This window comes from Pseudopipra pipra, chromosome 23, assembly GCF_036250125.1.
Source record: "Pseudopipra pipra isolate bDixPip1 chromosome 23, bDixPip1.hap1, whole genome shotgun sequence".
Classification (NCBI taxonomy): domain Eukaryota; kingdom Metazoa; phylum Chordata; class Aves; order Passeriformes; family Pipridae; genus Pseudopipra; species Pseudopipra pipra.
In genome coordinates, this window is record NC_087571.1 from 2,047,841 (window position 1) to 2,072,501 (window position 24,661).

The following is a 24,661-nucleotide window of genomic DNA, read 5'->3' on the forward strand; positions in this document are numbered from 1 at the left end:
AAAATGTCCCCATACGGTCACCCCAAATATCCCAGCATATCTCCTTCATTCATCCCACCATCATCTCCTAAAGCATTCCAGTATGCTCCCTGAAAACATCCCAGCACCATCCTGTAAAGCATGCCAGCATCATCCCCTATGGCATCTCAGAGTCATTCCCTACAGCATCCCAGTGCTATCCCTTTATGCATCCCAGTGTCATTCCCTGCAGCATCCCAATGTCACCCCTTAATGCATCCCCGTGTCGTTAACTACACCATACCAGTGTCATTCCATAGAGCATCCCAGTGCCATTAACTACACCATCCCAGTGCCATTCCCTACAGCCTCCCGCTGTCATCCCCTAGGTCATTTCAGGGTCGTCACCTACACCATTTTAGTATCATTCCCTAAAGGATCCCAGTGCCATTCCCTACAGCATTCCAGTATCATCTCCTACAGCATCCCAGCATCATTCCTTAAAGCATCCCAGCATCATCCCCTAAAGGATTACAGTGCCATTCCCTACACCATCCCAGCATCATCCCCTAAAGGATTACTACACCATCCCAGTATCATTCCCTGAAGCATCTCGCTATTCTCCCCTAAAGGATCCCAACATCATTCCTTAGAGATCCCAGCATCATTCCTTAGGGCATTCCAGCCTCATTCCTTAGGGCATTCCAGCCTCATTCCTTAGGGCATTCCAGCCTCATTCCTTAGGGATCCCAGCATCATTCCTTAGGGGTCCCAGCATCATTCCTTAGGGGTCCCAGTCTCATTCCTTAGGGATCCCAGCATGATTCCTTAGGTCATACCAGCATTATGCACTAAATAATCCAGGTGACAATTCCCTAAAACATCCCAGTGACACCCCGTAAAGCATTCCAGTTTACTCCCCTACATCATTCCAGTGCCATCCCCTACAGACCCCCAGTATCATTCCCTACAACACCCCAAACCATTCCATCCCCATCCCCTCCATCTCCGCTGCTCCCAGTCCCCAGGGTTGCTTCTCCCCACCCCCCAGCAGACCCTATTCCCCCTTCCCCCCTCCCCATGTGCCGCCACAACCTCTATAAATATTCAAAAAGCCGCGTTTTCCGGCCAAGCGCCCAGCTCGGGGTGGGGGCTCCCGGGGGAAATGTTAATAACGGGGCTGCCAGGGATTCCCCCCGGGCAGCGGGAAGGGGGGGCTCAGCCACTCATTTGCCCAGACAAATATCTTGTCGCTCCTCATTACGGTCTTCGTGCCTCAGTTTCCCCACCCGCTGCTGCCCGGCGAGGGTCGAGAAGATTCAGGAGGAGTAAGGAAGCAGCAAAAATAGGGAGGAATAATGAGGACAACGAAGTGTGGAGGAAGCCTCTCCCCCACCTAAAAAGTTTGGGAGGGGGGGTGTGATTTGGGCAAAGCCTGGGCAAACAACCACTAATCGCCGAATCAAGCGGCAATTAAACGCTGCGGCGGCGAGAATAAATCTGCTAACAAGGAGGCAATGCCCCCGCGCTCGGTGTTTGCCCAGATGATTAACGGGGATGAATCTGAGGGGGATTATCCATCGGGATGAGGCGGCTCCTTTGTCTCCATTCCCTGTCCCGAGCTGTCTCAGAGGAGGTGTTGGGTGCGCGTGTGTCACCCCCGGGAGCCCATCGATGCAGCCTCAGCACTCATAGCGGGATTAATACAGAGGTGCTTTAATCCCTGGGGCTCCCAAAACCTCCAGGATCCCCATTAAAAACTCTCCCGTCTTCCAGGCACTCCATGAAAAGGGGCCCAAAAGCTGTCCAGGGATTAACATCCTTTTCCACCCTGTAGTCCCGTGTCGAAGATGTCCCATCCCTTGGCTCAGCTCTCCAAAACGAGAAGGTGGGGAAACAGAGCAGCTTTTAATATTCCAGCGCTGCCATCAACTCCCATCCCGGAGCATTATTCAGATAATAGTTGGATAAACCTGTTATTCTACGGATAATTTATTTCTCCTTTTCTTTTTTTCTTTACTTTTTTTTTTTTTTTTTTTTTTTTTGATCCTACTGAGAAATCCCTGGGCTGCTGCATCCCCAGCAGGAGAAACGGAAAAGCTTTTTGCTCCTATTAAATTAATATTTATTTACTTTCTCCGTGCCCAGCTCTGAGAGGGATGGATGAATAATGCATCACCCCCTGGACACCCAGATAGGAGCTTTGGATCTGACAGATTCGGTGGGATATGGAGAGCCCAGAGGGTGCTGGTGGCTGAATGGTCCCAGATGTGCACAGGAGTCCAGATGTGTGCCTGTCTGAGGCCCCAGCACAGCTCTGAGAGAGAAGCAAGCCTGTGCAAGCTCTCCAGATGTGCAAGCTGTCCAGATGTGCACTCACCTACCTCCTACTTATGCCTCCAGATGTGCACAAATAGAAACCACCCGTCTCTCCAGATGTGCTTGAGCATCGCTGTGCCTTCAGCTGTGTGCCCAGCTGTGACCCTGGGGAGTCCTCCAGCTGTTTGCCCAAACGTATGTGCATCCCCCAGACCATCCAGCCCTCCCAGATGTGAACATCACAGAGATCCTTGGTGCCCTAGATGTTCGTGGAAAAGCCTCCCCTCTCCCCAGCTGTGTCCCAAGAGTCCTCCAGATGTGAACTCCCTTTGGGGCACATTTGCCTCCCCCCTCCCAGATGTGCAAACGTGCTTGGGCCCATTTCCTCTGCTGCTGTGCATCCAGATGTGAAGTGCCTTCTCCCTCGCCCTGTCCCAGATGTGTACACCCAGATGTGTGTCCCCCATCCTTCCCCATCACCCCTTCTCCTCCATACCTCCTCTCTCCCTCCAAGCCCCTCCGGGTTCCCCACACTCCCGACTCCCCCTTTTTCCCCACCTTTGCCCCATTCCAAGTGCCACTGTAACACCCCCCCCTTAACAAATCCCCCTAATAAAGCCTCCTATTAAAGAACACCCCTAAATAACAAATCCCCCTATAATGGACCCCCCCTAAACTCCCTCCCCCCTACAGAGGGCTCGCTGGAGGAGGCTCTTTGCTTCCCACATCAGCCCCAGCGCATTAATTAAGTGGCCAATTGCTAATTACGGATTCAATGGCATCATGTGCCGATTCCTGTGTGTTCCTTCCTCCCCGCAAATTCAAGGCCACTGGTGCTCCCAGCACCCCCGAAGTGCCCTCACCCCTGCCAGCGCCCCCGGGGTTGGGGTACGTGGCCCCCCCGAGCAGCCGCGGTTCCCCGTGGGGTGTGTGGGTGACGCTGCCTTTTGGGGTTCATTGAAGGGGGTCCCGAGTGGAGAGTGACAGCAGCCCTGTGTGGTGTCACCTACTCTGGTGTGAAGCCAGGGAGCTGCTGCCCCTCTTCCTCCTTCTGCTCCCTCCAATCCGAGGATTCCCCTTTTCCTTTGCTCCCCCAAAAGTCACCCCCATTCCCCTCCGCGGTGGAGTCCCCACCCCGTACGGGACACACCCCCTTCTGCCCTCATCCCGCTTCTCAGGGAGGAGGGGGGACACAGGGACACCCCCATCTCCCCCCGCCCAGCACAGCCCTGGCCCGTCCCCCCACCCGGGAGGCGGTGCCGCAGGCTGAGCCGAGCCGAAGTGAGCCGAGCCGAGCTGGGCTGAGCCGCGCTGGACTGAGCCGAGTCGGGCCGGGCTGAGCCGGGCTGGGCTGAGCCGAGCCGAGCCCGGCCAAGCAAAGTCGAGCTAAGCTGAACCGGACCAGGCTGAGCCGGTCTGGGCTGAGCCGAGCTGAGCTGAGCTGGTCTTAGCCGTGCCGGGTCGTGTGGTGCTGAGCCGAGCCGAGCCGAGCTGAGCCGAGCCTCGGCAGGATGCTGCGGTACCTGCTGAAGACGCTGCTGCAGATGAACCTGTTCGCCGACTCGCTGGGGGCCGAAGGCTCCAACTCCTCTTCCTCACTCCTGCTCGGCATCAACCGCTCCATCGCTGCGCTCCACCTGCCCGATCTCACCCCCGGTAATGGTACGTGGCCCCCGGTCCCTGTACGTGGCCCCCGGTCCCGCTGTCCTCCCGTCCCGGAGTTCCCACTTCTGGTCCAGACAGGATGCTGGAAGTAGCCCGCAGCCCCCCCGCCCCAGCCGGGACCCCGCCGGCACCGATACTGGGCTCCCAACCTGGCCCCGTGGCCCCAAACCGGGACCTGCCCCATGTCCCCAAACCGGGACCTGCCCCATGTCCCAACTTCGGGATGGAGCTGATGCCTCCAAACCGTCCCTGTGTCCCCAAACTGGGACCTGCCCCGTGTCCCGAGTCCAGAACTGACCCTGTCTTCCCACATCAGCCCCACGTCCCCATTCCGGGACCGGCTCCTTGTCTCCAGACCAACTCCCAGGAGTGATGCTACATCCCCAGATAGTGTCCATGGCCCCAAACCGAGACCAGACTGCTGTCCCCAAGTCAGGACTGACCCAATGTCCCCAAACTAGCTCTGTGTTCCCAATTCTGATGCAGGAGAAGTCCCCATTCCCAAACTGTCCCTGTGTTCCTACATCAATGCCCAGACTGCGAGCTGGGACAGACATGTAATTCCCAAATTGGTCCTATGTCCCCGGACCAATCTCCAGACTCCAAAGTGGGGGTGACTCAGTGTACTCAAACAGTGCCTCTGTCCCCACGCCCATCCTCAGTCTCTGAACCAGGACCAGTCCCATGTCCCCAGGCTGCCCCTGTGTCCCCAAACCAACTCCCAGACACCGAATTGGGAGAGACTCCATATCCTCAAACCAGCCCTGTGTCCCCAAACTATTTCTACATTCCTAAACCATCCCAGTGTCCCCCAACCAGGTCCGTGTCCCCTAATTCTCTCCGTGTCCCCAAACCAGCCCCGTGTCCCCCGCTGGGTCAGAGCAGTGGTGGGGGGAGGAGATGAGGGAGGGGGTGTCTGCCTGAATTTTAACCCCATTTTGGGCTTTTTCCCTCTTTTTTGGTCTGAACGTCCCCCTCCATCTGGCTCTGGGTGGCTGGTGAGGGAGGGGGTGTCCCCAACCCCCCGGGACCCCCCGCCCCTGCACAGCCGGCTGGGCACAGGAGGGGGTCTGGCCTGACCCCCCGCTCATCCCAATTAGCCACCGGGCCCAGCTGCGGCCCCCTCAGTCCCCGCTGTGCCCCCCGGGGGTACCCGGTACCCCGCAGCATCCCTCCCGTCCCCATGGCAGCCACATCCTGTCCCCATGGCAACCCCGCGGGCTCCCCAAATTGCAGCCCCCCCTCCCCCCCCCTTACATCCCGCCACAAGACTTGGGGCAGGGGCAGGAGAAAGGAGACACACCTGTGCATGCGTGTGCATGTATGTGCAGGCATGTGTGTATGTATGTGCATGTATGTGTGGTGTGCATGTATGTGCATGTGTGTGAATGTGTGTGCATGATGTGCATGTATGCACAGTGTGCATGTATGTGCATGTATGTGCAGTGTGCATTTGTGTGCATGCATGTGCAGTGTGCATTTATGTGCATGCATGTGCGGTGTGCACGTACGTGCATGTATGTGCATTGTGTATGTATGTGCATGTATGTGAATGTGTGTGCATGTATGTGCATGCATGTGCAGTGTGCATGTGTGTGCATGTATGTCAGTGTGCATGTGTGTGCATGCATGTGCAGTGTGCATTTGTGTGCATGCATGTGCAGTGGGCATGTATGCACGAGTATGTGCATACATACGTGTGTGTGTCCCTCTGCATGCCTACACACGCGTGTGCATGTGTAAGGACACACACGCCCCTGCCTGAAAGCACACGTATGTGCCGGTGTGTGTGTGTGTGTAACTACACACACACGTGTGTGCAGGCGTGTGTGTGTGCATGTATGTGCGTGCAGTGGCGTGTACCTGTGCACACGGTGACACACGGTGACACTTGGGGACCGACCTGCCGAGCCAGCCCGGGCGGCGCTGGGGACACGCGGGGTTCAGCCCAGCCGGCCCCAGCATTAACGAGCATTAATTATGCCGGCATTAATGAGCATCCATTAATTCCCATGCCCCAGCGGGGGGGAATTTTCCTGCAACGGCCCCACAGACCCAATATGGGGCTTTTTTAAAACTTAAATTTAAGCGTTTCCTGCAGCCTGAAGTTACTGGCTCTGCTACGGAAAATCAGCACTTGCAGATGATGGAAAAATCCCTGTTTAGTGGAGAATTTAGCCACAACTCCATTTCCACGGGGGTGCCCAGTCGGAAACTGGGTGGCAAAGGGCCATTACTGGCAGGGGAGCTGCTTTGTCCCACTGTCCCTGTCTGAGCCTGCTCCCTCCCCACCGGCACCCACCCTGGGATGGGGCAGAGGGGGATACACGGGGCTGAGACCTCGCCACACTTCATCTCATCTCCTGCTCTCCAAGCAAAGCAGGGGCTGGAGCCAGGAAAGCGCGGATGATGCTCAGCCCTCACAAGCCCCACCTCCCCACGCCCCTAATTTTTCCCGCAGGGTCCCAGTCTCTGCTGGAGGACACGGCCCCCCGCATCGTGGAGCACCCCACGGATCTCCTGGTCTCCAAAGGGGAACCGGCCACGCTGAGCTGCAAGGCCGAGGGGCGCCCGGCCCCGGCCGTGGAGTGGTACAAAGACGGGGAGCGGGTGGAGACGGACCGGGAGGATCCCCGCTCCCACCGCACCCTCCTGCCCGGCGGCTCCCTCTTCTTCCTCCGCATCCTGCACGGGCGGCGGGGCAAGCCCGACGAGGGGGTCTATGTCTGCGTGGCCAGGAATTACCTGGGGGAGGCCACCAGCCGGAACGCTTCCCTGGCGGTGGCCGGTGAGTCCTGGGGAGAGGGAGAGGGGCTGAGGGGTGATTTGGGTGGGGGTTTAGGGGTCTGGTGTCACCAACCCGCTCCGGTGGCTGTGGGACCAGGGGCTCTCACATCCCCGGGCCAAGGGGAAAGAGGGGGAAAGAGATAAAAGCAAGGAAAATAAATGAAGGGGAAAGGAAGTATTTAGAAATAAATAAAATAAGTGAAGAGAAATGGAAAGAAATTTCAGCGAGTTCGAAAGAAGCGAAAAACATTGGAAATAAATGAAACCGAGGGGAAAGAAATGCAAAAAAAAAAAAAAAAAAAAAAAAAGAGGAAATGAGTGAAAGTAGATGGGAAGAGTAGAGTGAAAGTAGATGGAAAGAGTAAAATGAAAGTAAGTGAAAATGAATGAAAGTAGGAGAAAAGACATTAAAACGTGGGGGAAAAAAAGAAATGAAATGAAGTGACAAGAAGTGAAAATAAATGAAAAAATAAAATAAGTGAAAATAGGTGAAGAAGAACAAAAATAATGAAAAAATCAAAATAATTGGAAATAGATGAAAAGAAGTGAAGATTACTGAAAAGAAGTGAAAATAAGTAAAAATAACAACAAAAGAACACAAAAGAAATTAAAAGAAGTCAAAATACTTGGAAACAAATGAAAATGAGAATAAACAAAAATAATTGCAACAAAATAAAACCAAATGAAAATAACTGAAAACGTTTGAAAATCAAGTAAAATCAATGAAGATAAACTAAAATCAGCTAAAGCCAACGCAGACGGTGTCCCAGGCGCCACTCCCGGGGCTGGGGAGCTGAGGCCGGGCTGGTGTGTCCCCCCAGTGCTGCGGGACGATTTTCGGCAGCCCCCCGGGGATGTGGTGGTGGCGGCGGGAGAACCGGCCGTGCTGGAGTGTGTCCCGCCCCGCGGCCATCCCGAGCCCAGCGTCTCCTGGAAGAAGAACGGAGTCCGGCTCAGCGACAAGGACGAGCACCTGACGGTGAGGGACGGGGCGGGGGTGTTGCAATGGGGGTGTGGGATAAGGTAGGGATAGAGGATGCAGGAGGAGCGTGGGATGTGAGAGGAATACAGGACGGGAATGTGGAATGCGGGATTTGATGGGGATGCAGGATGCAAACAGAGATTAAGGTTGCAATGAGGGTGTGGAATGTGATGGGGGTGCCTGATTCGATGGGGATACGAAGGGGATTGGGGATGTGGGATGTGGTGGGAATGTGGGTGCAGTGAGGATACAGAATGTGATGGGGAGGCGATGGAGAAGTGGAATGTGATGGGGATGGGGGATGCAACAGAGATCTGTGATTCAATGGAGATACAGGACGTGATGGGGATGGGGGATGCAATGAGGATGCAATGGGAACGTATGACGTGATGAGGGTGTGATGCAGTGAGGATGTGGGATATGATGGGGATGTGAGGGGCATGTGGGATGGAGCGGAGAGTTCGGATGCAATGAGGATGTGGGATGTGACTGGGATGCAGGATGAGATGGGGATGTGGGAATGGGGATGTGGGATGCATCAGAGATTTGGGATGCAATGGAGATATGGGATGTGATGAGGGTGTAAGTGCAATGGGAATGTGAGATGCAGCCAGGATGCGGGATGTGATGGAGATACGGAATGCAGTCAGGACGGGAGGTGCAATAAGGATTTGGGATGCAGTGGGAGTATGAGATACAGTGGAGATGCAGGATGCAATGGGGATGCTGGATTTGATGGGGATGGGGGATGTGATGTGCTTCCCCCAGATCCGTGGAGGGAAGCTGATGGTGGCCAGTACCCGCAAGAGCGACGCCGGTGTCTATGTCTGCGTGGCCACCAACGTGGTGGGGGAGAGGGACAGCGAGCCGGCCGAGCTGGTGGTCTTTGGTGCGTGGGGTGCAATGTTTGGGGTGCTGAGGGGTGGATGACATCCTGGCGGGACTGATGGCTGCCCCACAGAGCGCCCGGCGTTCGGCAAGAGGCCCCTGAACCAGGCAGTGCTGGTGGAGGGGACGGCGGAGTTCGCCTGCGAGGCAGTGGGGGATCCCCAGCCAGCGGCGCGGTGGCACAAGGAGGAGGGCGAGATGCCACTGGGAAGGTGAGCAGGGGGTGAGAGTGCTGATGCAGGGCACCGGGGCCATCGGTGCAGGGCTCTGCAGTGCAGCTGGATGGCATTAGTGTGTGCCAGCCTGGCATCCCCATGACATCACGTACCCCATCACATCCTATATCCCCGGTGCACCCTCCATCCTCAGCACATCCTGCATCCCTATTGCACCTCAAGTCCTCATTGCATCCTGCTTCTCCGTTGCATCCCATATCCCCACCATATCCCACATCCTCACCACATTTCACATCCCCAATGCATCCCTCATTTTCTTTGCATCCCAGATGCCTGTTGTGCCCACATCCTCATCACATCCCACATCCTCACTGCATCCCAACCCCTTGGCACCCCATGCTGTCCTGGTGCCCCAGCACTCTGCTGGTGCTACATCCTCACGGGGTTCCCCCAGGTGGGAGGTGCTGCCAGACAACACCCTGCGGATCAGCCGGCTGCGAGCAGAGGACGAGGGCACCTACACCTGTGTGGCCGATAACAGCGTGGGCAGGTCAGAGGCATCGGGCACCCTCACTGTGCATGGTAAGGGGGGCCCTGGGGAGCACCCTTGGGTGCTGGTGGAGTGCCTGGGCAAGCCCTTGTCTCTCCCCACACTGTGGCAGTGCCCCCCCAGCTCGTCACTGGGCCCCGCGACCAGGCTGTCACCCCTGGCCAGAGCGTGACCTTCCAGTGCCAGAGCAAGGGCAACCCACCGCCCGCTGTCTTCTGGCAGAAGGAGGGGAGCCAGGTCTGTGCCCATCTCTGTCCACATCCCTGTCCCCATCCTTGACCCCAGAACCAGCTGTAGCCCTGTCCTCATCCCAGTTCCCACCTCATCCCTCTCCCCATTCCATCCTCATCCCAATCCCATCACTGTCCCTGTTCCATTTCCATTCCACTTCACCCCCATTATCATCACCATCCCCATCCCAATTCTCAGCCCATCAGCATCTCATCCCCATACCAATCTCATCCCATCTCATCCTCATCTCATCTCATCCCCACCCAGTCCCCATCACCATCCCATCCCAGTCCTTATCCCATCCCTGACCCTGTTTCACCCCAATCCCAATCCCAATCCTCACCCCATTCCATTCCATTCCATCTGATCCCTTCACACCCCATCCCATTCCTGTCCCCAGGCACATCCCTGTCCCCACCATGTCCCATCCCACCTCTCCCTCCCTCTCACTCAGCCCCTCCCTCCCCAGACCCTGCTGTTCCCGGGCCAGCCCCCGCTCCCCTCCAGCCGTGTTTGGGTGAGCCCCGGAGGTGCCATGACCATCACCAATGTCCAGCCCAGCGACGCCGGCCACTACCTGTGCCAGGCCATCAGCGTGGCTGGCAGCGTCCTGGCCAGGGCACGCCTGGAGGTGATGGGGGGTAAGTCTGGCACCAGCAGAGAACCGGCGCATTCGGTACACGAGTGGCACCCACCACACCACCCAGCAATTCCCGGTTTTCCCCCCGTAGCACCCACCGAGCTCCACCCGCCGGTGGTCAGCCCCGTTCCCGCTAACCGGACGGTGCTGCCGGTGGGGGCCACGGCCCGGCTGCCTTGTGGGGTGTGGGGCGGTGACCCCCCGGGCAGTGTGGGGTGGCTGAAGGATGGCAGTGCCCTGGTGGGTGCCCAGTCCCGTGCCAGCCTGCTGGAGAACGGCACCCTGCAGATCACCGGCCTCCGGGTGAGCCGGCCCCGGCAGGGGCACCCATGGGGGTACTGCAGGGAGGGGAGGGGGGCAGTGGGTGTGGGGGGGGTGCAAAGGGAAGTGGGTGCTCAGGTTGGTGGGTACAAGCAGTGCTGGGGCTCGGGGTGATGGGTACAAAGGGTGGTGGGTGCTCAGGGTGGCGGGTACAAAGGGCAGTGGGTGCCCAGGGGGGTGGGTGCCGAGGTGATGGGTGCTCAGGGTGATGGGGCAGGAGCTCTTCCCCCCCACAGGTGAGAGACTCTGGGCTCTATGAGTGCGTGGCCACCAGCCCAGCGGGCGAGACACGCTGGGGCAGCTCCCTGGAGGTGCAAGGTGGGTCACAAGGATGTCACTGCACCAGGGACACCATGGCACCGGGGACAAAGCAACCCCAGACCTCCACACATCTCTCTGCAGGTGATGAATCTGACCTCTCCCCACCCTCCCCTGTGCCCGGAGTCCTCCCCGGGCCACCCTCCACCCCTGTGGTCACCAACATCACCAAAAGCAGTGTCACCCTGAGCTGGAAAGCGAACAAGGACAGCGATGCCACCCATGTCACCTCCTACATAGTGGAGGCTTTCAGGTATCACTCAAGCATCGTCTCTGGCCACAGGGATGTTGTGGTGGCCCGGTACCACCCCATCACGGGTCACCCCTGTCCCTTGGCAGCCAGGCGGCGGGTGGCCCGTGGCGGACAGTGGCAGCTGATGTGGAGGGTGAGACCCACACGGTGAGCGGCCTCGTCCCTGACACCATCTACCTGTTCCTGGTGCGGGCGGTCAACGCCTACGGGCTCAGTGACCCCAGCGGCGTCTCAGAGCCTGTGCACACCCAAGGTGAGACCCAGCGGTGACATCGGTGGAGGTGTCTGTGAACCCACCATCCACCTCCACTTGGTGACACACATGGAGGTGCCCATGCACCCAAAACCTTCGGGTCCATCCTTGCCCAGTGGTGCCAGTGGAGTTTCCCACGTACCCACCACGGGAACGTGGTGTCACCGTGGCCTCTCCACTCGGTGACACCAGCGGGGATGTCCATGGCCCCTCCATTCTCTCATGCTTCCAGCAGATGCCAGCCCCACGCAGCAAGGGCTGGACCCCGAGCAGGTGCAGCGGGAGCTGGCCCGAGTGGCTGTGCACCTGCAGGAGCCCGTGGTGCTGCCGCTGGGCGCCGTCCGCCTCTCCTGGACCGTGAGTGCCGCACCCCGCTGCCAGCGCGGGGCTCCCGGTGCCGAGCATCCCCCCATCCCACCCTCCCCTTGGCCCCGCAGGTGGAGCGCCCAGCGCCCTTCCTTCAGGGCTACCGTGTGCTGTACCGGCGGCGTGGTGGGCGCTGGGAGGAGGCGCGGGCGGTGCGGGCGCCGGAGGAGCGAGAGGCCCTGCTCACCGAGCTGCGCCGGGGCCAGGACTACGAGATCAAGGTCCGACCCTACTTCCGTCAGCTCCAGGGTCCAGACAGCGCCGTGCGCACTCTGCGCACCCCCGAGGCGGGTGAGTGTAGGAGTGGAGGGGGAGGTGGAGGTCCCCAGGGGACAACCTGGAGGTGACACCCCGTGTGTCCCCTACTGGCAGCCCCCAGCGCCCCCCCGCGAGCTGTCAGCGTGGCTGGGAATGGCACCAGTGTCCGCATCTCGTGGCAGCCACCACCACTGGCCGAGCAGAACGGCGTCATCCGGGATTACCGGGTAAGGGTGGACAGCAGCAGGGACGTAGCAGGTCCCCTCTGTCCACCCATGACACCATGTCATGGCGTCCCTCATCTTTCCCTCCCCGCTCCCAGATTTGGTGCCTGGGCAACGAGAGCCGCTACCACATCAACCAGAGCGTGGAGGGGACGGTGCTGGCGACAGTGCTGCGGGGACTGGTCCCCGGGGTCCCTTACCACGCCGAAGTCGCCGCCGCCACTGGCGCGGGTGTGGGTGCCCGCAGCGCCCCTGTCCCCATCCGCGTCGGTGAGTCTCCTGCCACCGCCGCACCTACGGGTGGGGAGTGGCGGGGGTCACCCACTGTGGTGCTGCAGATGGCTCCTCGGCATCCCACCGCTGTGTCCCCCTTCCCCGTGTCACTCGCAGCCCCCCTGGTGGAGCGGGATGCGGAGCCAGCGGGCGGGAGCAGCATGACCGAGCGCTTGGCTGAGGTGGCCAGGCAGCCAGCCTTCATCGCCGGCGTCGGCAGCGCTTGCTGGGTCGTTCTCGCCGCCTTCGCCGCTTGGCTCTACAGCCGCCGCCGCAGGAAGAAGGAGCTCAGCCACTTCACCGGTACAGGGGGGTGCTACCCCTGAGACCTCCCACCCCTCACCCATCGCCCACCAGCCACCTATTTCCCCTCTCTTTACAGCCTCCTTTGCCTACACACCCACCGGTAAGCCCACAGGTGGCGCGGGGTCCCGGCGCGGCCTCTCGCCGCCCTCACCCCGCTCTCTTTCCGCAGTCGCCTTCCCGGTTCCAGCGCGCGGCAGCCCCAGGTAACCCCCCGGGTATCCCCCGCCCTCTCCAGGAGCCCCAGCGCTGACCACCAGCATCCCTTCCCCCCGTCTCCTTGCAGGGCAGCCGCCGGCAGTGGTTACCCGTGGCTGGCGGACGCGTGGCACGGTGGCGGCACAGCCAGTGCTGCGGGTTGCTTGGGCACCGCTGAGAGATACTACAATGGTAAGGGGTCAGCACGGGGGCGGGTGCGTGGCTCTGACTGGGGAGGTCATAGTCAGCCCTGATGGCGGCAGCCGCCCTCTGCAGACGCCGGCATCACCCGTTACATCGCCCAGACGGAGCAGTTTGGGGCGGGGGCCGGCGAGGGGCCGGTTTACAGCACCATCGAGGCGGACAGTGAGGAGCTCTGCACCTTCCCCCGTCCCTTCTCGCAGTATGGGACCCCCTATCCCGGGCTGGGTCCTCAGCCGATGGATGCTGCAGCCGCCCAGGCACCCCGAGGATGGGCTGAGCACGGTAGGGTGGTGGGATGGGTGGGGGGACACAGGGGAGCCGGGGGTGCGGTCCCCTCCCCACAGCCCCCCCAGCATCCCGCCTTGCTGCAGGGGCCAAAGCAAAGCTGGGGCAAGCGGTGAAACTGCCAGCGGTGAGTTGGACAGAGCTGCTGCCCCCTCCACCCTCGGCTAGCGAGCTCAGCCAGTGCACCCAGGAGAAGGAGGAGGAGGAGGAGGAAGAGGAGGATGAAGAGGAAGAGGCAGCCAGAGGGTGAGTGTGGAGGCTTGGGGGGGCAGGGGCCTGCTGCCCCCAGCACACACCCTGTGGTCTCCGCCCTGCAGGTTGGGGATGGAGGTGTGGTACCCCGGTGAGGACATCCCCTGTGCCACCGCTGCATCCTCGCCCACCACCTCCTCCGGCTGCCGGTCCACCACCACGCTGACACCATCGCCCCGCACCACCGAGGACATTCCCCGCCTCCGGGACTTCGACAGCTCCCGCCTGCCCCGGTAGGAGATGGGCCTCGCTTGGTATGGCTGTGCCATTGGGGTTTGGATGTCCCATTGAGGTCCAGGTGTCCCACCATGGTCTGGGTGTTCCATTGTGATTCAGTCATGTTGTCACTATCCAGCCCCTGCTCTACCATCATGGTCCAAACGTGTCACTGGGGTCCAGATGTTTCATAGGGGTCCAGATGTCCCACCATGATCCAGGTGTTCCACCACAATCCATCCATCTTGTCACCATTCAGCCCTGCCGTGCTGTCATGGTCCAGCCATGCCACTGATGTCCAGATGTGCCATCTGAGGTCCAGGTGTCCCATTGAGGTCTGGGTGTCCCACCGTGATCCAGCCACGTTGCCATGACCCAGTTCCACTGTTCCACCGTGGTCTGGCCTTGCCACTGGAGTCAGGATGTCCCACCAGGGTCCGGATGACCCACCACAGTCTGGGTGTCCCATCACAACCCAGCCATGTTGTCACAATCTGGTCCTACCATGCCACCATGGTCTGGCCATGCCATGGGGGTCTGGATGTCCCGCTGGAGTCTGGATGTCCCACCGTGGCCCAGGTGTCCCTTTGTGATAATTCCATGATGTCACCATCCATCTCTGCTCTCCAGCTGTGCCCCGGCCATGCTGTCAGGTCACATCCATGACAGTGTCAGCTGACTGGGGCATCACCATTCAGCTGCACCATCACAAGCCAGCTGGGACATCATCATCCAGCTGTGCTGTCGTGGCCCAGCTCTGCCATGATCCGGCGGTGCCATCACAAGCCAGCAGTGCCATCACAATGCTGGCACGTCACTGCACTGTACTGTTGTAATCCAGCCATGTGATTGCAATCCAGCTGTGCTGTGATCCAGCTGTGCGGCTGCAATCCAGCTGTGACATCCGGGGCCAACTGGATCACTGCATTCCAACTATGTGCTTGAAATCCAGCTGTGCTGTGACCCAGCTGTGCAGCTGAAAGCTGTGTGGTTATAATCCAGCTGAGCAGCCATTATGCAGCTGTGCTCCAGCTGTGCCATTGCAGGCTGGCCGTGTCATTACAACCTTGTCAGGCTGTGGCTTGTGATCCAGCTGTGCTCCTCCCCTCCAGCTGTGCCACTGTACTCATCCATCTCCCCTTTGCCAGCCCAGCTGTGTGACTGCGATCCAGATGTGGCACTGCCATCCAGCTGTGGTGCTTCAGCCCACCCACACCAGTGCCATCCACCTGTGCCAACACCCCATGTCTTCCCCTGGCCTCAGCACAGCTCTGGAGGGATTGTGCCAGCCAGCACTGTGGTGGCCACCGAGCCCCCCATCCCACTTGCCCCACCTCGGCTTCATCCCACCCCCTCTTTGCCAGGAGACCCCCCCACAGCGCCGGCACCCCCCCACAGGCACCCAGTCCCCCAGTGACTCCGGATGCCAGCGAGGGCCACCCACCCCGAGCCCGCTGCCCCCCCGGCGCAGGTGAGCCCTGGAGGGCCGGTTCGGGTGGGCGGGCACCGCACTGGCTGTGTAGGGAGGCTGACGCTGCCATCCCCTCCCAGGGAAACACCGCGGGGCGGCCCCTAAAAGTCGCCTGAAGCCCAAATGCAGCCGCTACTGCCGGGAAAAGCAGACGGGAGGTGAGTGGGGGGGAAAAATTAGGGGCTCCAGGTGGGTCCAGGAGGGCTCAGCCCTCTCCTCCCTCTCCACCGCAGACCTGCCGCCGCCGCCGCTGCCGCCGCCGGGAGAGACCCGCGGCCCCTCTCCAGAGCAGGAGCCCAGCGGGGCCGAGCGCAGGGTCGCCCATCGCCCGCCCCGCGGCGGTAAGCCAGGGCCGCCGGCTGTGTGACAGAGGGGTTGGGGGTGTCACTGCCGAAACCCAACCTTGTCCCGTCCCCTGCAGACGAGCTCGTCCCCTACAGCAAGCCCTCCTGCCTGCCCCGCGGGCAGGTGTCTGGCAGCTGCTCCACCACAGGCAGCGTCTCGTCCCGCGGCTCCGCCAGCTCCCGGGACCACGGCTCGGGGCGCAGCCGGATCCCGGCGGAGCGCGGCGAAGGGAGCGGCCATCGCCGCCGCCCGGGGGCCGCATTGCCCGGCCCGTCGCAGGAGAAGCGATAAAGTGGAGGGCAAGCCGGTGACAGGGTTGGGGACACGAAGGGACGTTCTTTAATTTCTGGGTGGCGTCATGTAAATAGGGTTGCACAGAGCCAGCGGCCGGTGGGCGTCAGAGTGAGGGGGGACAGGGGTGCTCGGGGTGGGACACGGATAATCACAAGGGATGAGGACCCTGGGGAGGGACAAAGATGCTCAGGGAAGGAGGAGGATACTTGGGGAGGGATGAGGACCCTTGGGACAAGGACGGTAGGGAAGCGCAAGGATACAATTCAGAGGATTAGGATGCTCAGGGAGACCAAGGACAGTCATGAGGAATGAGGACCCTGGGAAGGGATGAGGATGCTCAGGAGGGACAAGGAAGATAATTGGGGAAGGAGGAGGAGCCTGGGGACAGAGGCAGTTGTTCAGAGAGGGATGAGGACGTTGGGGAGGGATGAGGATGCTGGAGGGGGATAAGATTGATGCTTAAGCAGGGCAAAGATCTTGGGGACAAGGACAGTTTGGAGGAACAAGGGTGCTGGGAAAGGACAAGGACGACTGTGAGGGATAAGGACGATTGAAATGGATGGGGACAGTTGGAATGAGATTACAAGGGAGGGACAAGGACACTGCAGATGGTTTAGGGTGCTGGTGAGTGACAAGGAAGGCAGGGGGACAAGGATGCCTGGGAGCAAGAGGACACAGGGAAAGGACAAGGTTGCTTGGGAAGGACAAGGACAGTAGTAAGGGACGAGGAGGATAGTTGCTGGGGGATGAGGACAGTGGGAAGGGACAAGGACACTTGGTGCATAGGGCAAAAACAATTAGAGAAGGATGAGGATGCTCAGGAGGGCTGAGGACCCTGGGAATGAGGATGATTAGGAGAGACAAAGACACTCGGAGGAGGCACAGGTGGCTTGGGAAGAATGAGGATACTTGGGAGGGACAAGGATGGTTGAGGTGGGACAAGGATGCTGAGGAAGGACATGGACTTTTAGAAATGACAAGGACAGTTGGGAGAAATGGGAATGGTCAGCAGGCCTGGGGATGGTCAGGGGGACAACCCTGAGGAAGGACAAGGACACTTGGGATGGACAACAGTGCTTGGGCTGGACAAGGGTAATTGGGGGGGATGAGGATGTTGGGGAAGGATGAGGGCACTGGGGAGGGATGAGGACACTGTGGAGGGATGTGGACACAGAGGGGATGGGGACTCTTGGGAAGAATGAGGATGCTGGGGAGGAATGAGGTTTTTGGGAAAGTATGGGGACACTGAGGAGGGATGGGGACACTGCGGAAGGATGGAACACTTGGGAAGAGCAAGGACACTGGAGAAGGAGGGACACCCACCCACCTTGGTGCCACCCACCCTTTGTGGGTGGCTTTTCCTAGTAAAGAGCCCCTTTTTGGGGAACTGCCTAATAAAACTGGATTTTAGCCGAGCCAAGGGGACTGGCCTTGCTGCATCCTGCACCCTGGGGACCTCCATGCTCCTGTCCCTCCTGTCCCCAGCTCACCACCTGCCCTGGCCCAGGGGCTGCCAGTCCCTGACCCCTGGCCACCTGGGAAGAAAAGGGGACATTTTCCAGCACCCCGCAACAGATGGCACTCCCTTCCACCCCCAGTGCCCGTCACCCCAGCATCGGGGCGCCACTCACCGTTCTGTGTGATGCCCAGAGGTACCTCTGCCCTGACTCTCTGTGGGACCCCCAGCGTTGTCCCCCAGTCCCAGGTGGTGGTTGGGACCCCAGGTGAGAAGACCCTCTCCAAGGGTGATGGTGGCGGTGAGGGACCTGCAGGAGATGGTGGCGTCACCGTGGTGCCATGACAGAGGCACCTTCCCCAGGGAGGTGACGATCCTTGGGGTCAGAATGGGGGTCAGGGACCCTTCACTCACCCCTGTAAGGCCCGTCAGTGTCCTCAAGGCTGTAGCAGAGGCCATCGACGGCCACGGCCAGCGCGCGGGCGAAGCTGGCGTCCAGGAGGAAGGAGCCGTCGCAGGAGCTCACGAGGCTGCAGCGGGCGCTGGCAAAGTTGTCCTCCGAGACAGACCCCCAGCCGTTCAGCAGAGACCCCCCTGGCGAGCCCCTCGTCGCCGTCCGCTCTTCCTCCTCCTCTTCTTCCTCCTCCTCCTCCTCCTCCCCCTCCTCCTCGCCCAGCTCGGAGGCTGGTGGCCCGTAGATGTAGCCGTAGGTGTGCAGTGGTGAGAAGGACTGTGGCGTGCTTGGTGCCGGGGGTCTGGGGGGGACATGGGGTGGACACTGATGGCACCGGGGGGTGCTGCCATGGTGGGAGTGGCCCACGGGGGTGGGGAATACCTGAGGCAGGTGGTGTCCTGGTCCATCTCCAGGTCCTCAGCCACCTGCTGTTGCGTGAGGACCCCGTCGCTGAACGCTGGTGAGAGGCGCCCGGTGACTGGGGACCTGTCCCTTGGGTGCCTGGTGTCTGGGGACATGTCCTTGGGGTACCTGGTAGCCAGGAACATGTCCCTTGGGTGCCTGGTCTCCAGCAATGTGTCCCTGGTGTGGCTAGTGGCTGGGGACATGTCCTTGGGGTAGCTGGTGCCCAAGAACATGTCCCTCTGGTGACCGGTTACTGTGGACACCTCTTCAGGATGCCTGGTGACTGGGGATGTGTCCCTCATGTGCCCAGTGGATGAGGATGTGTCCCTCATGTGCCCAGTGTCTGGTGACATATCCTCAGGGTACCTGGTGACCAGAAATATCATGAAGGGACATCCCTTGGGTGCCTGGTCACCAGTGATGGGTCCCTCGGGTGCCTGGTAGCTGAAGATGTGCCCTTGGGGTACCTGGTGCCCAAGAACTTGTCCCTGCGGTGCTCAGTGACTGGTGACATCTCCTCAGGGTGTCTGGTGACTGGGGATGTGTCCCTGGGGTGCCTCATGGCTGGTGACATGTTCTCATGGTACCTGCTGGACAGGAACATGTCACTTGGGTGCTTGGTCACCAGAGACGGGTCCTTGGGGTGCCTGTTGGCTGGGGACATGTCCTTGGCATACCTAGTGGCCAGGAACTTGTCCTTGCAGTGCCTGGTAGCTGGGGACATCTCCTTGGGGAACCTAGTGCCTGGGGACACCTCCTGGGGCAGCCTCGTGCCTGGGGATGTGTCCCTTGGGTGCCTGCTGGCTGGGGACATGTCCTTGGGGTGCCTAGTGGATGGTGACATGTCCCGCTGGCACTTGGTCCCTGGTAATGGGTCCCTGGGGCACCTGGTGACCAGGGATGTGTCCTCAGGGTACCTGATGGCCAAGACTGTGTCTCTCTGGTGCTTGGTGGCTGGTGACATGTCCCTGGGATTTCTGGGGACTGGGGACACATCCTTGGGGTGCCTGCTAGCCCAGAGCATGTCCTTGGGGTGCTCAGTGACCAGGGACAGGTCCTGGGGGTGCCTCATGGCCAGTGACACATCCCTGGGGCTCTCAGTGGTCGGGGGTGTGTCCCTGGGGCGTTGGGTGAGTGGAGGTGTGTCCCTGGGGATCCCAGTGGATGGGGACAGGTCCTTGGGGCGCCTGGTGATCGGGGATGTGTCCCTGGGGCACACGGTGGCTGGGGACCTGCAAGTGCAAGCAACACATTGGGTTTTGCAGCACGGGGTTTGGGTGCAGGGCACCCGTCTGGATGGGGACACTCAGACTCACCGTGTCACTGGTGGGTGCCGGGCATGGGGTGGTCTCGGGGGTGTTGCTGGTGACCCGGTGACACCAGAGGCCAGCGAAGCACTGCCCCGACGTGGTTTTGGGGAGCTGAAGACTGGCAGCTGCCCATTCCCTCCGTCCATCACGGAAGCAGTGGTGTCACCCTCGTGTCCCCTTCGCTGAGGCCACCTGGCTGCTGGCCCAAAATCTGTCCCCCACTCGCCTCCGCTTCCAGTGACAGGGACATGGCCGGGGCCAGCCGTGAGCGCCGGGGTGCTGTGCACTTGATGCAGCTCTGCGTGGGGGATGTGGGACACCGAGCCGTGGGACACCCCCCGGTGCCTCCTGTGTCCCCCCGTGTGTCCCCCATACCCACCTCTCTTGCGAATGTGCTCCCAGGGCGCTGGGTTCGGGGTGCTGGGTGAGGTGTGCACCCCGGGGTGCCCCCCACTGCAGCACCCCGTGTCCCCGAGGGATGGTGGGTGCCCCCCACGGGGGCTGCTGCGGTTGGGGGGCGTGGGGGGGCCAAGGCTCGGCGGCTCCAGGGAGAGGGCTGGGAGGGTAAGAGAGGTCATGGGTGCTGAGCTCTGTGCCCCTTGTCCCCTCTGCCCTCGGGTCTGTGTGTCCTCAAGTCCTTGCTGCCTGCAGACAGGCAGTGGGGACCACTGAGGTGGGAGTCCCATGGCACTGGGGTCCCAGGGAGAGGGTTGGGGTCTTGGGCACACTTTGCTGGTCCCATAGCACATTGTGATGGTCCTAGGCCTGGGTGGGGGTTCCCATGGCATCAGGTCAGGGGTCCTATGGTACCAGGTGGGGGGCCTAGAATACCCTGTGTGGGGGCTCCATGGCAGAGAGTGGGGTTTCTATGGCACCGGGTGGGGATCCCAGCCCTGGGGTTCACTGAAGGGGTAGGGGTCCCATGACACTAGGTGGGGGTCCCAGCTCCCACAGGGTTCCCTGAAGGGGTAGGGGTCCCATGACACTAGGTGGGGGTCCCAGCTCCCACAGGGCTCACTGGAGGGGTGGGGGTCCCTGCTGTCACTGCCCAGCAGTCGGCTGCTGAGGCTGCTGCTGCTGCTGAGGTTTCGGGGGGCACAGCTGGGTTTCCAGGGGCCACCGAGCCACGGTGAGTCACCGGCCACCAGCCTGCAAGGCAAGGCATGCTGTCAGGGCATCCCAACCCCATCACAGCAGGGATCCCCCACCCCATGGCCTCTCACCTGCGGCGAGCTGCGGCGTCCTGGCTGGCGCGGCGCTGGCAGATGAGGAGGAGGAGGGCGAGTAAGGCCAACCAGAGCATGGAGCCGGCAGCTGCGATGACGGCAGGCTGCCGCAGTGCCTGGACCACCCCGCTGCTCCCCGCTGTCAGCCCTGCAAGGGTCCCACTGGTGTCACCTCGTGTCACAAACTTGACCCCCACCCGCTCCTGCCTTGTTCCCTATCCCCTACCCAGGACACCACAGGTGGTGTTGCTGGGGACCCCCAGCCCTGCGCCGTTGAAAGCTGCCACCTGGACACAGAATTCGACGCCGGGGTGTGGGAGGAGGGTTTCCAGGCTGCGGGTGCCTCCATCCACTGTCCTGTTGGTGGGGCGCTGCCAGCCCTCGCCCACTGACCAGACCTGGCAGGCACCAAGGGGATGAGTCCCCTTAGATGATTACCCTTGATGGACCCCCTTTAATGGATCCCCCTGTGGATGGATCCCCTTGGATGGACCGCTTTGGATGGACCCACTCAAATGAATGTCCCTTGATGGACTCCCATTGATGGACCCCTTTTGAATAGACTCACTTGGATGGGCTCCCTTGGATGAATCTCCTTGATGGATCCCCCTTGGATGGACCCTTTTGGATGGACTCCCTTGCATGCCACTAGGATGGATCCCCTTGGGTAAATGCCCCTGGGATGGACCCCCATTGATGGATCCCCCTTGGGTGGACCCCCTTGGATGACTCCCCTAGGCTGGACCCCTTTGGATGAGCTTCCTTGGATGAATGGCACTAGACAGATGCCCTGGGATTTACCTCCACCTGGATTAGCCCCTTTGGATGAACCCCCATGTTGAGATCCCTCCTGGATGGACCCCTTGGATGGATCCCCTTGGATGGACCCTCCTTGGTCAGAAGCCCCCCAAGCCCTGCCCCCTCACCCTGTCACCCCAAACCTGGTAGCCCCGGATGATGCCATTGTGGGCCTCAGGAGGAGGTGGCTCCCAGCTCACGACCACGGTGCCGTTCCCCGTCTCAGCCTGGCCCACGGTGACTTGCTGGGGTGCTGCACTGGGCACTGCCGGGACAGGGGTGCTGAGACCCCTGGGACCCCCAACCAACCTCCCTATCCTACACCCAGGCATCCCTGGGGACATACAGCTCACCTTCCTCAGGTATCCAGAGGTGCCTGCTGTTGCTGTCCGAGCCCTGGGTCCCTCCAGTGTAGGGTCGGACCTTGAACTCATACTTGTAGCCCCTGCGGAGCGCGGGGATGATGGTGCTGAGCTCCCTGCCTGCGTCGTGTTGGACCCAAGGGGTGGTGGCCGGGAGCAGGCTGCGGTACAGCACCATGTAGGACACCGGCACCGGCACCGGCATCAGCATCTGAAGGGGATGGGAAGGGTTCCGAGTCATGGTGGGACATGGGGATGTGTCTCCAGCCTCATCCCTGTGTCCCATCCCCGCCCTCCACTGGGGACATTCCGACACGACACTGACCCTCCAGCGGAGCCGGACAGCAGCGGTGGGCAGTGCTGTGCCGTTGTCCAGGTGCAGCCGCACAGCCAGCAGGTCCCGTGGGGCAGCGTCCCGCCGGCCCGTTGGCAGCCGATCTGTGGGGCAGAGGGAGGAAGGCTAATGACAGCTCCAGGCAGGAGTGGAGTCCCCTGGCACCTACCCAGACACCCACCTCGGATACCTGTACCTGATGTCCCCCTAGATGGATCCACTTGGATGTGCCCCTTGGGGGGGACCCCTTTGGACAGATACCTTTTCATGGGTCTGTCTTGGATGGACACATCTTGAATGGACCTCTTGGATGGGCCCCCTTTGATATGTTCCCTTTGTGGACATGGGATGGGCCCCCCTGACACACCCCTATTGATGTGTACCTCTTAGATGGACCCTTTGGATGGATACCTCTTGTCCTATCCCCCTTTAATGGACCCCCACCTTGGACAGACTCCCTAAAATGGATACTCTCGTAGGAGCCAGCGTGGCTGGATCCCCTTTAGGTGGGCTCTCTTGAAGAGATCCCCTTGGATGGACTCCCACCTCAATGCATCCCCTTAAGTGGATCCCCTTACACGGACTTGCCTGGATGGAGCCCTTAGGCGGATCCTGTTGGATGGATGCTTTTAGATGGACCCTCCCTTTGAATGGATCCCCTCAGCTGGATGGACCCTTTTTTGATGGACTCCCCTTGAATGAGCCCCTTGGATGAACCCCATTAGATGGACCCTGTTAGATGGACCCCCAGATGGCCCTGGGCGCCTGTGAAGTCCCACCACTGACCCTCCACGTGGAGGAGGGCGGCGGCGGCGGCGGTGCCCAGCTGGCTCTGCGCTGTGCACACGTAGGTGCCGGCGTCGGCGGCTGTCACAGCGTAGATGCGCAAAGTGTGCTCCCGGTCCACCTCGTGCCTGCGGGTCACCAGCTCTCCATCAGCTCCATCCCCACCCCAGGGACTGGACACCTCCCCCCTGCCACCACGTACCTGCCCCAGGGCAGGTCCCCACGCTCCTTGTGCCACTGCACCCGCGGCGCCGGGTCACCTTGGGCACCGCAGCCCAGCTCCACGGTGCTGCCAGCCACCGCCACGGCGTCGCTCGGGTGCCGCACAATGGTCGGCTTCTCTGCAAGGTGACATCGAGGATGTGGCACCACGGCCGGGTGTGACGTGCCCACCACCCACGGGAGACCCTTGGCTTACCCAGGACGGAGACGCGGGCACCCCGGCTCTCCCTCTTGCCTGCCGCGTTGGCCGCCACGCAGATGTAGAGCCCGGAGTCGCTCCGTTGCGCTGGTGCCACCCTCAACTTCCCATTGGTGACCACATACCTGTCACCCACCAAGTCCAAGGTCACCCCGTCTTTCTTCCAGGTGACGCGGGGTTCGGGGTGCCCCGAGGGGGGGACACAGTCCAGCTCCAACGCTTGCCCCGCCGTGGTCACCAGATCCCCCGGCTGCAGGCGGAAATTGTCCCGCAGCACTGCCGTGGGGAGGGCACACCGTGGGTGAGAGGGACAGGATTTTCTTGGGGTCCTCCCACCCACATCACCCCCACCGAGCGTCCTTACCAGCCAGAATTTGTGGTGCCGTGGCTGCGCTGGGGGGGTGGCAGCCTGTGGGGTGACAAGGAGGTGGGAGGATGCTGGAGGGTGCCCCAGGCGGGCACAGTCTCAGCCCCAGGGTGGGCAGGGGGCAGAGTTAAGGGGATTTTGCCTCCCCATGGGCTGAACTCACCTCCATGGTGCAGAGTGGCAAGGCAGAGCCCCAGGCCCAGCGCCGTCGCCCAGCCGCCCGCCATGCCAGCCCCAGCCATCCTTCCCGCTTCCTCCCAAAATCCCAGTCCCTCCCTGTCAGCACCGGGGCCGGATCTGCCTCCGGATGGGGGGGATACAATAGCCGGATGTGGGGGCCGGGAAATGCCGAGGGGAGAAGGAGGGTTGGTTGTGGTGAACAAAAACAGCTCAGTCCTGTCGTGGCAGTGGGGGCACCTGGGTGCGGTGGCACTGGCAGCACCTGGAGACAGTGGGGCTGGGGACACCAGCAGTTAATGAATTTAATTAGTCACAATAAATTCCCCCCATCCTCTGCCATGTTCAGAGGAAGAAATGAGCTCTCAGGTGAGGACACCATCAGCAGGGACCAGAGTGAACAGGCCAGGGTCTCCCAGGCTCTTCAAGCTGAAACTCAAGTGCCAGCCAGGAGCATCGGGCTCGTGTGGTCTCAGCTGTCACCCACCTCTCATGTGTCCCCCCCACCCTGGGGAGGGTCCCTGTTCCACAAAGA

At 60.8% G+C, this 24,661-nt stretch overlaps 2 protein-coding genes across 2 annotated transcripts; one reads left to right on the top strand and one right to left on the bottom strand.

Annotated features, from left to right (window-relative positions):
* Positions 1-3,508: 3,508 nt before the first annotated feature.
* ROBO3 (roundabout guidance receptor 3) lies at positions 3,509-17,445 on the top strand. Its single transcript, XM_064634610.1, has 26 exons — positions 3,509-3,939; positions 6,404-6,730; positions 7,551-7,708; positions 8,480-8,600; positions 8,673-8,811; positions 9,230-9,357; positions 9,438-9,562; positions 10,026-10,197; positions 10,288-10,499; positions 10,754-10,835; positions 10,920-11,088; positions 11,175-11,341; positions 11,577-11,698; positions 11,779-11,998; positions 12,080-12,192; positions 12,288-12,459; positions 12,580-12,765; positions 12,845-12,971; positions 13,052-13,155; positions 13,240-13,449; positions 13,539-13,698; positions 13,770-13,937; positions 15,285-15,391; positions 15,472-15,549; positions 15,625-15,732; positions 15,813-17,445. The coding sequence occupies exons 1-26, from the start codon at positions 3,789-3,791 to the stop codon at positions 16,025-16,027; spliced, it is 4,041 nt and encodes a 1,346-aa protein (XP_064490680.1). The 5' UTR covers positions 3,509-3,788; the 3' UTR covers positions 16,028-17,445.
* Positions 16,053-24,576, bottom strand: ROBO4 (roundabout guidance receptor 4). The gene is given in 20 exon segments (XM_064634611.1): positions 16,053-17,452; positions 17,454-17,565; positions 17,662-17,796; positions 17,901-18,241; positions 18,322-18,711; positions 18,813-18,932; positions 19,023-19,577; positions 19,662-19,953; positions 20,035-20,211; positions 20,674-20,804; positions 20,879-21,029; positions 21,108-21,279; positions 21,823-21,944; positions 22,033-22,252; positions 22,367-22,479; positions 23,162-23,289; positions 23,364-23,502; positions 23,580-23,858; positions 23,947-23,991; positions 24,113-24,576. Coding segments are annotated over 20 exon segments (3,732 nt in total). The 5' UTR covers positions 24,192-24,576; the 3' UTR covers positions 16,053-17,421.
* Positions 24,577-24,661: the final 85 nt, after the last annotated feature.